We start from the raw sequence: 13,769 nt of genomic DNA on the forward strand, positions 1-13,769 counted from the left end.
GACTATTGGTTCACATCGCCCCACCTCTCACCTGGAGGTATGATTACATATGCTCCCTCTGCCCATTTGGCTCAAAATTCCCCCCCACTAGAGGTATTTTCTTGAGTATTTGTCTCTACTTGATATCCTCTTCGCTTCTAAAATTGTGGCTTCTCCACAACTTGTTGAGGTTGCTTCTCAGGTTACATGTTGAGAGGTTATTTATTCTCCCTCTCAACCACCAAATATCTAGCCTTTTCCTTGCTCCTCAAGGCTTTGCATGCATCTTGTACCTCAAGTGCATACAAGTTCTTGATTCACACATTGATCTGCTTCACCTGTCCTATGGAAATGTGTCTAAGGAAAACCTTTCCTTTGTTAAAAATCACAACGTAGCCATGGTCTTCCAATACTGCGACAGAAACATGATTCTTCTTTAGTCCTACAACATACATCACATCTGTGAGTCTGAGAGCGAATCTAGACTCCCTCTTAAAAGTAACAGTACCGATGTCATTCGTGTTATACCTCCCATCATCTCCAAAATCTATGTTTTTCTTGAGGTCGTTCTCCTCCAAGTCACTGAAAATATTTGTATTCCTCATCATATGGAATAAGACACTTCTATCGAGATACCACATGCTTCCCATTACAGTGCTTTCCATGTATGCAATGAGAGTGAAATCAAGTTCAAAGATCTTCACCTGTTGTTGCTACTACAAGCTCCTTCTTGCTTGCTTTATTCTGTGGGCATTTCATGGCATAGTGCCTAAACTCATGACAGTGAAAACACTTGATGTTTGACAAGGCCTTCTTTCCGCCCTCCTTGTCCTGGGACTTATTTTCCTTGTTTCTTTTCTTTGCTGACAAATGCAAAGTCCTCTTCTGCTTCTTTGGATGAGGTCCATCTCTGATGTTCCGTCGAATCTCTTCTTGTACCAAGTCGGACCACAATCACTCCCACTATGATAGCCTCTCCCTCCCATTAACTAAATCCAAGTAGTTATGTCAGCTCTTGGGAGGGTGTAGAAGTGCTAGGCTCACCAAATCATCTTCAACAACTATAATGCTGAAACTTCCAAGATCATAATGAAATTGGGTGAACTTGGTCAAGTACTTCAGTATTGTGTTGCCCTTCTCGATCTTGATCATTCTGAGCTTGTCCTCCAATGCCAGCTTCCTGTGGTCACTACTGTTTTGAAATAGATATGTCAAGGCCTTCCACATTGCAAATGGAGTTTCCTTACCATGGAGGTTCAAGACAATATGATCTGTAACTCCTTCTAAGACAATCCTTCTCACGTTTTCCACACACTTTCTCCACTCTGCCAAATGCTCAGCATCAGCTGGCTTAGGAATATATTTTTATATGAATTCCTTAAGCCCGTTATCTTCCAACACTACCTCCATCCTATCCTTCCAAGAAATATAGTTCGAACTACCCTCAAGTGTATATTCGAGTCTCAATTCCATAGAATGACATCCTGATGGCTTTGAAGTATGATATTGCAATTCTCCTACAAAATAAAAACTCGCATTCTCCTCTTCTATAATGATTTCAACTCTAATACCATGTATAAATTTCTTGTAGATTTAAATTACAGATTGTAATATGCTAAAACAATTGACTTGAATCTACTACACTCATCAGCAGAAACAATAAACGATTTATGAAATCACGAAGCATAAAAGAGAAAGAATTCAATCACACCTAACAGAATAATTTTATGCGGAAAGCCACAAATAAAAACACGTGCTATCTGTATATGGCATTAATCGTAAAATATGATAAGATTACAATGCTTTGCTCAATCCCGGGAAACCTATGCAATATCTCTATCTATCTCACTACTTCCTAGGAAAGCCTTGGATGAATACAATATGCTCTACTCAACCTTGAGCTCAACCTGCACAAGTATTTTCTATCCTCTGCTTGATTGACTACCTTTCATCAATACTTACCCAAATTCCTAACCTTCCAAACTCCTACTTCCTTGTTCAGTTTCCTTGGGAGTTAGCCCACATTTAATTGGGAAATTCCACAAATATGAATTGAGGGATTCCTCTGATTGCATGCACCACTTGTACAATTCGAATGATTATACAACTGATAGTACATTTTCCCTGAACTCCAATCTCAATTGGGTATTTCTCTAATCTGACATGCATGAGTTAATTATGAGTGAATCTTCAACTTACTAGTTGATCACTGTAGGTTACACCCCACTACTAGAGCTACCACTAATTCCTCCATCGGTTGGAACTAGTTTAACTTAATTTAACTCAATTAGACTGAATTAAATAATGACAACTCAAAATAACTCAACCATGACTTCTATAATGTAGGAGACACTCTACATGAATCTAGTTAGACCCTCACCTCGAATTAACTGAGCCAACTAAGTCAAATTAACTATTATAAGTTGCCATGAGATGTGGAATTACAATTTAATTCAAGGAAAAGTTAAATTAGGATTTTTCTTGATGTTATTTTTAACATTTCTTGTTTTTATTTTCAACTTGGTGACTTGACTCAAATGCCAAGTGATATGAGAGAATCCTAACACAAGCTTGTGATAGAAATTGTAAAGACCCAGAAAGCTGTGGAGCTCTATTAGAGTGGTTGGGGCTGACCAATCTCAAATAACTTATATCCTCACTAGGTCCATATGCACACCCTAGTCATTAATGATGTACCCAAAATATGGAACTTGGGCCATGCCAAAAGTGTATTTCTCCAAATTGGCACATAATTTGTGTTGTCGAAGGGTTTGGAGGACCTATTGGATATGGTTTATGTCCTCTTCCCAACTTCGACTGAAGATCAGGATGGCGTCTAGGTACACTACCATGAATGAGTTGGTAATGGGCCACAGTATGTCGTCATTCAGCGACATGAGGGTTATGGGGGAATTTGTCAACCCGAAAGGCATGACCAGCCATTCGAAAAGGCCCTCCTTAGATTTGAAGGAAATATTCCACACATCAGAGGGTTCAATTAGTACCTATTGATAGCCAGACTTCAAGTCAATTTTGCTTAAATATTTGGCCCCCTTGAGCTGCTTTATAAGGTCATCAATCCACGGGATTGAATACCTATTTCAGATAGCGATCTTATTCAGCGTCCAATAGTCAATACGCAGTCTACAAGTGTCATCTTTCCTTTGTACCAGAAAATCAAGCTCCCATAAGGTGATGAACTTGGCCTGATGTATCCTTTCTGCAACATCTCCTGAATCTACCTCTTAACTTCGTCATTCTTCATAACATAGCATCGATAGGTTACTCTATTCGGTAGCGCCGCATCCGAGGTGAGATCGATGGAGTGATTCACCTAACAGTGTAGGGGTGCCCCTATGGGTGACGTTGTAGAAATTTTGAATAATATGACACATATTCACAGAGATTATCTTGATTATACACTTATAAGTGGAACATGCATAATACATAACCTCCTCTACGTTGATCATCAATTTACAGAAGCAAAAACATTCACAGGCGTACATAGAAGCATCAATCACACATATCAACACAGTATTTTCCCGGGGAAAGCATCTCGCTAAAAACCCCAACTATCTATATATTATAGTGATCGAATCATGTAACAATACATAGTACAATACTCCTCACAAGTACTCAGTACTATCTCCACATGCTACACACAATACAGCTCAGATCTGATCTCCAAATCTCCCCCGCTGCTTGTCTGCCTCCACAGCTCAATACCTACTCCAGAATTGATGAGAATGGTTTACCAAACTCGTATTTGACCTGCAAATAATCACTCACACTGTGTTGGACGTGAGCACGGGCTACAATTCTTGGTATTGGCCAATTCATTGGCATACTCAATCCCTCTGATTGTGCAAATCATCATGCATAGCTATAGTCGCAACTGATAGCAATCTGATCCTCTAACACCTGTCCCTATTGAACTGAACATGCACTGACATGCAACTGAGTTAACTTATGTATTCTGTAGTTGCATTATGAGTTAATAACTTGTGAAATAATTAATAACTAATTCACCCAACTCATCTCTAGTCTATTGATCAGTTAGACTAAATACAACCAGTTTAACAAAGCTAAACTGAACACAACTCCATCAACTGCACCTCCAGTCCACTAAACTCAACTCACTTGAGTTCTAACTGAAGTCCTGCATGCAAATATTAGTCATCCCATAGGTAACCATGTATTTCCTTCTGGGATCTGCATGTACCACATTCGTAGCTCATCCTGAAGTGCTCCAAGAGAATAAGACAAAGTTTATAGTCCAAATATTATTATGAGACAATAATATTTGACTTTTCTATTTTTTACAGCCAGTATAAAAATAGACTTTGATCACTCATACTGTGATCACTCATATTGTGGTCACCCATACTGTGGTCACCCATACTGTGATCACTCATACTGTGATCACCCATACTGTGATCATCCTTGCTGGGATCAAAAATATAACTTGCACCATAATTTGCCTGCGGGCCCACTTAGTGAAGGCAACGCCTTTCCACTAAGCTCCATCATCTTGTTGCATTCTCAACAAGCATTTCTTGTTGCACACTTTTCAACAGAGGTGAAGATGTCCCTATGCTCTTCCACGACCTTGTTCATCTGTTGTTTTTGTGTAGAGGAGCCATGTCTGGAGGTTGTGGATGTGGCCACAGTCTTCTTCTTTCCCTGAGGGTGAATCATAAGGAAGATAAATTTCCCAGTTTTGGAAATGATCTTACTACATTTCTTCGTAGATATCAAAGAGATGGCGGTAGGCAATGCCACCTACAATATCCTGTATTACTTATTTCCCAAAAAAATAATGAAAGTGTGAAGCCTAGACTAATACACAACATGACGCTTCCACAAGTATGATCAGCCTAATAATACATCACAAACTTCAAGAGGAGAAACATCACACAATACCTCATCTATAAAGGGCTTGATGCTATCGGGAAGGTTCCACTGTTGTATAACGCGAAGATCTTTCCATTGGTGAATCCACCCAATGGTGTATGACTGCGGGTGTGGTGTGGTCAGTAGGCCCAACCAATTCACGATCTCTACTGGAATGAAGTTCTTTTGGCTTTCGTTGTCAACGATGAACTACAACGGAGAACCCTTCACCCACATTTTTGAGTGGAAGAGTCGTTCACTCTACTATGAATCTTCGAGCTCAATATTCTGGTTCTTGGTGGTGTAAATGGTGGCACTGGGCTCCAAATCAATGATCTACTTCCCTTTATCATTCCCCTTGTCGGTTTCTAACTCAGAGTCAGAGCATGAATCTGATTCGGAAACCTTCATCTCGGCCACCAGTGACTACTTGGCTCGACACTCACTTGTGTTGTGAGTGGGGCTCTTATGGAACTCACACCATTTCCTTATGTCCTTCCTTATCTTCATGGTGTTTTTTTGCTTGCAGCTTCGAGGGGGGCGTCTGAGGCCACCCCGCCTTGGCTTTGTCCTTTTTTTATGGTTGGGGCTGCCTTTCCCTTTCTTTGGATTGACAGATCCAAAGTCTCACTTCTTCTGTTTAAATTTCTGCTCGATCTTAATAGTGTATTAATAGGTGGCACCAAGCAAGGAGATGTCCACGAATGACATCTCATCCTGGATCTACTTGTGTAGACATTCATGGTACTTGAGTACCAAATGCTGCTCAGAATACTTGATACCCAACTTTGTGTGAAGGGTATGAAAAATATTGGTGAACTCTAGCACATCTTGGTCCCTTCCCTGCCACAATGTGGTCCCCTTTATGCATTTTTCTTCATAGGTCTCGACAGGATAATATTGTTCCTTGATTGCGTCTCGGAAATAATTCCTAGTGGGTGCCACTGTAAACAGTGAGGATTCCCTCTCGTCCTTTTGTTCACAACAGGTTTCCCACCAGTCCTTGACATGAGGGGTGACTTTGATGATTGCAAAAGTAATATTTTCCTGATTGGAAAAGTCATGAACTAAAAGAATATCCTTCCAACAGATTTAACCATCTATCTACGACATATGCATCTATCTAGACTTTAAATATGGGAATGTCAAAGTTAACCTGTACCTTAAAAGGAGTGGCGCCTCCAGAGTGGCTGCTCAATAAAGATGTGTGACCTGTGGGTAGCCACTGAAGGATCTAGGCAAATTTATCTATCATCACATTCCTCTGTCACTTGTCACTCAAGGGCTTCCTAGTGAAATATTTTGAAAGGATTTCATGCTCCCTCATCTTTATTTTCTTCCGGCATGGGAGGTCATTGGGGTTTGTTAGGCTAGTCATGCAAAGGTTCAACCAATTCGAGCCCTAACTGCTTATACCTTAACCTCGTTGGGGACATGAAAAAAAAACAGATAAGGAGCAGACCGCTCTGATCCCATTGATCTAGACTTATGCAGGAATGCAACAAAATACAAATATAAACATAGAGACAAAGATGTAATAGAAATAAAACATTATTTCATTGCTATTAAAGAATTAAAATATTCTTACATACAAAATGGAAATAAACTAGCTCGGGGTGATGGTAGCTTATCTCTGAGAAGAGATGTGGCAGCTTGATGCCTCTAAAACTATGTTAAAATGAGGCTCAAGGGCCTTTTTATTATTCAACAACAAAGGAAAACCCTAAAAAACCAAAACCGTAACCCGTGGGGATGAAACACTAAGAGTTTGTGGGCCGCGTTGGGGTTAGTTGGGCAATCAACTTCTCGAGGTCATAACTTGGTCATATGACATCTGTTTGGCTCATAAGATACCTCGTTGGAAATATCTCTCTGAGTGCTACAGAATTTCTGCAAGATCCTACTTTTAGTTATGAGCTTGTTTGAGACCTCAAAAAAATGTCGTTTAGGGGGCTAAAATGACTCCTAAAGTTCAGGACCTAAAAACCTTCTATTAATAGTAAATTCTGCTATAATCAAGGAAACAAACAAAATTGACTAGAGGTCTAGGTGGAATAAGTGGGTGGCCACCAACGATGAAAATAAAGACAATGGCATTGACATTGATGATGATTATGATAATAAGATGACAGTGTAAATAATGATTAATGAATTAATTTGAAAAACATTAATGGGACTATAGGAATTAGTAAGATTTATTATGATAAAGTTCAATGGGATTATAGGAATTAGTAAGATTTATTATGATGAAGTTCAATGGGTTGTAATTATTTGGTTAATTATTTTATTACTTTATTAAAGCATATTATTTTATTAAACAAAAAAAATGTGAACAATATTTAAATATTATACATACATTATCATATGTATTAAAGAAAATAGCCTAATCTATTATGGAAAATAAATATTATATTGATTATTATAATTATATTCTTTAATCTATTAATATTTTTATACACATCAAAATATATATATATTTTTATTTTATTAAAATAAAAATTATAATACAAAACTCAAAATTATTTAAATGAAATGACTATTTTTATAATTAAAAAGAAAAAACAGAAGCCAAATCTCTTTCGAGAAAACCATCTCCTCACAGGATTTTATCTTTTCAATGACATAACTTAAACTTATGCCATACGTATCCAATAGACAACCTATGCAACTGATGATGATGATGATGATAGTGGGTCCACTGAGACCAAATTGGTCTATCGGACCTATAATATTTTTAATTTTTAATTGTCTAGCTCCTCGTCTTTCTTGGCGAGATCGGTGTTGTAGCTCTCTTTTTTTTCTCTACGGTCTTCCAACTTCCTTTATCTTGCATCTCCTTCATCTCTTCTGGTTCTTGAGACGATGGTGTCTTAGCTTCGCGATCAATTGTGTTCGTCCTTTTGAAGATAGTCGGAGAAGAAGTTTGGTCTAGGAGATCTGCTTTGTTGTTAAATGAAGATTAATTTTTCACGATATTCAAAATCTGATCGACTTGTTGCATGTCGCTCAATAAAAATTAATCAGTTGAGATAAGATAATTGCATATTGGTTTTAAATATATACCTCTTTTTTAACTTTTGTATTGTTTTTAATGGTATATTAATTTGTTTTTACTAAAAATTTATGTAATTTATCTATAATTTAATATTATTTATAATCTAATATTAACAATTTCATTTTTATTATTATTTTATTTTATTTATTTGTAAAGTGATTAGTTAACATTTTATTATTAGTTGTTTAATTTCTGTTAGTTACTAATTTTTCATTTTTATCTTTTATTTTTTCTATTTAACTTTCTTATTTTTATTGTTTTTTTCTTCTTTTCTATTATCTTTATTTCTATTTTCATGATTTATAATTTTTCTTCTATATTTTTAATTTAAAATAACTTATTATTATACTAAAAACATATTTTAATAAATTTAATTATAAAAAATAAAACATATATGTATAAACATAAAGTGTATATATATTGTTTATAAAAATAACTTATTATTATACTAAAAACATATTTTAATAAATTTAATTATAAAAAATAAAAACATATTTTAATAAATTTAATTATAAAAAATAAAACATATATGTATAAACATAAAGTGTATATATATTAATATAAACAATGTTATAATATATATATAAATATATATAAACAATATTAATTAATCATATTTTTTTTAACTTTTAATAATAGTATTTAAAAATATAATATTTTATTAATTATTTTATTTGTTGTATTTATTATTTTTTAATTTAATTAAATTATATTTAAACTAACACACAGATACTAACTACTCTATACATCTTGTTTGAGTCATATAGTTTTTTATTTTACGTGTGAACTAAGTTTTAGGTCTTCCCGCTTTTAAAGTCTATGTGGACACAGTTATCTACAGTTTACTATTGACTAAACCAAGAGTGTTCTGGCGATTTCGGTGGAAGAAATGATCGCTGGAAATACAGAGTCTCTCGGACCAATGCTCACGAAGCTGTCCATGCTTTCAAAATGGCTGTTGTGCACCACGAAGACTGCGCCATAATTCTATTGAAAATGGCTGTTGACCTCAAAGACTTTGCCATTATTTTATTGAAAATGGCTGTTGACCTCAAAGACTTTATAATATAAAATCCCAATACTGCTTTTGTCGGCATCTTTGGTAGGTTTTTTCTTTCAAGCTTATCTATTGAAATGATTAATGTATGGAATAGTGAAGATTCAACGAAATTCATTTATTTGGGATCCGGGAGAGGGAAGGGGAAGGGAGGGAGGGATCAAAATTAAATTTTTGGACGTTTACGTTGAAAGCTAATTTAAATCACTAAGTCGATTTCTTTCGATTTAATCCACTTTCTTTAGTTATTTAACGAGACCTACGCTTTATTGTCTTTCGTTCCGTTGCTAATAGCGGGTCATTTTTGTCATCTCAACCCTGCTGCTTCTATGTATATCATCTCATCTTCTCCCGATGGTTTTATATGTTCAACGCCTACCTCCCTTCCTGCCTCCACACCTATTCTTCATTATCTTTACTGCCTGCTGTGCTTCTCTATTCCCCTGCTCCTTATGCTTGGACGAACAATACCAGTATTGCCAAAATACTAATAAATGTGGGAGTATGAATATATCGTATCCTTTCGGTGTAGGGAATCGTGGTTGCGGCCTCCCTAGCTTACAGATCGACTGTGTGCAGAACTTCAGTCTAGTAATCGCAATTCAGGGACAGAATTACACAATACTAGATTTTTTCCACCATTATAAGATGTTCTCTATTGTCAGAGGTGAAAAGTGCAAATTCTTAGATGATCCCATTGACATGCAGATACCGCCTCCAAACCATACAGACACCGCTTTGAAAATTGGCAGAGAAAACTGGACTCTGAACGTGTACAAGTGCAATAAACAGGATCAATTGGACCACTCAAGAATGCTTAAAGGGAAATGCAATTCTAGTGTCTCTTACGGTTTGTATAACAATGGGAGTTTGATCCTGGGATGTTCTAGGAGACAAGTAACAGTTGATGTGGGATTGATGCAACTGGTTTACAATGATACAAAGAGAGATGGAAGCTGTAGATCATGTGAAGCAAGTCGGGGGATATGTGGTTACCGTCTGAACACTTCGGATTCAACTGCACCGTTCGTGTGTTATTGCAAGGATGGACCCCGTACGGACAAATGCCAGGGCCACGGTATGCTCTATTTTTAAATTTCGCAGAACTACTTGGAACTGCTAGTTCAGTTAAGATGTTATGAATATATTCAGGGCTATTATAGGTGCAAGTATATAACCCATCTCGATCTCTCTCATTTGAAGGTTCTAATATTTAATATCAATGGTTGAATTGAAATCAAAACATCTAGCACAAGAAGATATTGTTATCTGTATATGTCAATCCTTCCCGTTACTTACGATAATTGTGTTATCGCTGCGCTACAGGTCCCCGAACACCCATGATAATAGGTAAATTTTTCCTTCTCACTTTCTCCGTTTTAACCCTACCGTGAATTGATTGCATATTCTAGTCTGGGTTGGATGATCTGACTGATATCAATCTCTTCCTTCCACCGCAGGTTGCTCCGTTGGAGGAGTTGCGTTGGTAGCAGTACTGTCCTTAGCTTATCACCTCAATAACAGAAAACGTCCTCCTAGCGGGGCTCTTCCTATACATTTGCCTGAGCGTGAGATGGGCAATTTGCCCATATTTTCTTACGAAGCACTTCGTGATTCTACAAATTGCTTTCACGAGGAGAACAAACTTGGTGTTGGAGGGTTCGGGTCGGTCTATCTGGGGAAACTTTGGGACGGACGTATTGTTGCCATAAAGAGACTTTATCAGGATAACTCTAGGAGACTCGAGCAGTTCATCAACGAGGTGAAGATATTTTCGACATTGAGCCATCCACACATCGTTCGTCTTTATGGCTGCACCCCTGCAGACAGTCCAGAGCTGCTGCTCGTATACGAATTTGTCCCAAATGGAACCCTGGCCGATCATCTTCATGGCGATCGTAAAGCCCCCAAGGGATCACTACCATGGAATAGTCGCTTGAACATTGCTATCCAAATTGCCCAGGCCTTGGCTTTCCTTCACGCCCTTGATCCGCCTATGATCCACAGAGATGTGAAATCCTCTAATATTCTCTTAGACGAGAATTTGGATATCAAATTGGCTGATTTTGGCCTTTGCAGGCTTGTTCCTCTGGATGCCTCACATGTCACTACTATCCCACAAGGCACGCCAGGGTATGTTGACCCAGAGTACTATCAATGCTATCAGCTGACTGAGAAATCCGATGTATACAGCTTCGGGGTCGTTTTGGTGGAGATAATCTCTGCCAAAATAGCGATGGACATAAATCGGAACAGAAGGGAAATAAACCTTGCTAACTTGGCGATAACCAAGATTCAGGAAGGGGCTTTGCATGAACTAGTGGATCCGCAACTGGAGATTGAAGTGAATCATGAGATGAAGGTAATGGTAAGAGCAGCAGCAGAATTGGCGTTCAGATGCCTGGCGTCAGAGAGGGATGACAGACCGGATATGGAGGAAGTTGTTGCTCAGCTGGACAAAATCAGATGTTCCAGTGGCACGTCAACTGGTCCAGGTGGAGAACAGTTGTGCTCGTTTTCCAACATCAAACAGCAAAGCACAGTGCCGTTATCTCCCATCTCTGTGCAGGACAGGTGGGCCAGTATAAGCTCCACTCCAAATATCAGCACAGAAACTTTAGAGTCAAATCTGCAACTTTAGGCTTTAGGCTTTACGGTAATACATTCTGACATTTAATACTCTACTTATTGTTTTTTAATTTTGTAATGTCTTATCACTTTTTAATAATAGTGTGAAATCTTATCTTTAATGTTAATATAGATTAGTTTTCCCATGGAGCCATCGATAATCCCAAAACATGGCGATTTGGCATTGCCCGGTTGAACGACTATGTCCGCGTTTATCACATAAATTATTTATGTGGATCCGTAAATCATGGAATTGGTGAATTAGTTTTTGTTTTCAATAATAAAAACAAGAGTAGTTGTGTGACAATGACACCAGAGTAGTGGGGGTGACAGTGTCATTGTTTTTGTTCTTTTAATACTATATAATTCTTGTTTTGAAATTTAGATTTTTTGAATTAATATTTAACATTTTATTTAACATTTCAAAATTATGATTTCCATAGGATCTTTACCACTTAAATTTATATAAGTGATCCTTACCCAAAGATTTTTTGAATTAATATTTAACATTTTATTTAACATTTCAATATTATGATTTCCATAGGATCTTTACCACTTAAATTTATATAAGTGATCCTTACCCAAATTTTAAAAGAATATTGAAGAAAAAACATACCAAAACATTTACCTAAACATAGAAAATCATACTAGAGATTTCGTTATTTCGTTATCTTCAAGTCTAAAAACTAATCGGGGGCATTCAATCCTTTATTAAAATGGAAAGCAAAACAAAGGCGTGTTCGAAATCACCGAGCTCAAGGAAACCCTGTGGTGACGAAGTTGAGACCTAATCATAGTCGGCAAGGCGAAGCCTCCTCCTATGAAAACTCATGATGCATGTATTTTTAATAGGCACAATACATTTTGTATCATACCTGCTTCAAGTCATACATTAGTAATCAATAGGCGAAGCCTCCTACTATGAAAACACATGATGCATGTATCTTTAACAGGCACAATATATTTTTGTGTCGTACGTTCTTCGCATCATAAATTAGTAATCAATAATGCAAAATAGAACTGGCATCATGTCTATATTTTGCATGGTTGTATGACAACACATCACTGAGTGCCAAATGATTAAAAGGAGAGCTAACTAACTCACACATAAGATTGAAGTTAAACTCTGGATAGAACAATAAATATTCCATATTTAGTGTGAATGATGAACACATTCCATGTAAAAGCAAAGTATGTAATGGTAAAAAAAGTTAATAATGCGCTGAAGGTTGCTTTTCTCTTCCATGAATTGACCAAATAATAATAAAATTTTACAAATGTGCGATAAAAAACGTGACCACATAACGTTTTCAGAACAAGATGCATCTTCTTATATCACCACTACACATTGTTGATGGGAAGAGCCATTGGGATAAACATTCTGGTTTATATTTAACAGGTGGAAAAAGAACCTTGAGTTCAATAAACATAGGTATCATTATTATGCATGGATTATTTCGGATGAACTTAACAGAATGTTGCCAATGGAGGGGTCACTTCTTGCTCTTTTGACCAGGCTTGATGAGTAACAATATGAAAATAATGATTCGACAGTACTCAACGAAGATAATTTTAATGCCATCAGAAATAGACTTACCATATACATATATATAAATATATATAAACTGAAACATAAGGTGGTGGCATAGAGCAAGCTTGGCATAGAGCAAGCTTAATATTCCCAATAAATGAAAAAAGAAAAAATGTGCAATGAACGTAAAAGATATAAAGCTAGGGCTTATAAAGATGGAGGATAGGTTACTATGCAACTTATTTATCTTATTTATCGACTTCAAATGTCTAGTGAGCATGGCAATCATTGACAAAATGAGACTCTTGAGGTTTTTGGATGTACACTGATTCCCTTGACATAACAAGATTGAGGGGTAGTCTCAAAGGGTTATTTCAGACTTACTGTTAAGTAATTCTTTTACACACTTGTGACATAAAAAGGCTATGTGGGAAGAGTATGGTATTAACAAGAATTCGTCATAGAGGTGAGCAGTCTGTGTGGAATAATATATATATATATATATATATATATAATGTTTTCTCGTGATAAGTGTGGTTTGAACACGTCAATAATATAATTCCTATAATAACTCATAGAAATTACAGAGTTTAACACAATGGAACTCTTTTGTTAATTTAGGCCAG

At 36.7% G+C, this 13,769-nt stretch overlaps 1 protein-coding gene across 1 annotated transcript; it reads left to right on the plus strand.

Moving 5' to 3' along the window:
- Positions 1-9,183: 9,183 nt before the first annotated feature.
- Positions 9,184-11,778, plus strand: LOC149234244 (LEAF RUST 10 DISEASE-RESISTANCE LOCUS RECEPTOR-LIKE PROTEIN KINASE-like 1.2). The gene is made up of 3 exons (XM_089461132.1): positions 9,184-10,062; positions 10,311-10,334; positions 10,445-11,778. Exons 1-3 carry the CDS (start codon positions 9,339-9,341, stop codon positions 11,623-11,625), a joined length of 1,929 nt encoding a protein of 642 aa, XP_089317258.1. The 5' UTR covers positions 9,184-9,338; the 3' UTR covers positions 11,626-11,778.
- Positions 11,779-13,769: the final 1,991 nt, after the last annotated feature.

Source organism: Pinus tabuliformis, chromosome 8 (genome assembly GCF_031772625.1).
Source record: "Pinus tabuliformis cultivar Carrire ecotype Pingquan chromosome 8, CPIR1, whole genome shotgun sequence".
Taxonomy (NCBI): domain Eukaryota; kingdom Viridiplantae; phylum Streptophyta; class Pinopsida; order Pinales; family Pinaceae; genus Pinus; species Pinus tabuliformis.

Bases quoted from the DNA above. Each gene is read 5' to 3' on its own strand.
- LOC149234244 (XM_089461132.1), top strand. From the start codon at position 9,339: ATGGTTTTATATGTTCAACGCCTACCTCCCTTCCTGCCTCCACACCTA. The intron at 10,063-10,310 runs GTATGCTCTATT...GCTGCGCTACAG, and splicing joins GGACAAATGCCAGGGCCACG to GTCCCCGAACACCCATGATA. The intron at 10,335-10,444 runs GTAAATTTTTCC...CTTCCACCGCAG, and splicing joins CCGAACACCCATGATAATAG to GTTGCTCCGTTGGAGGAGTT.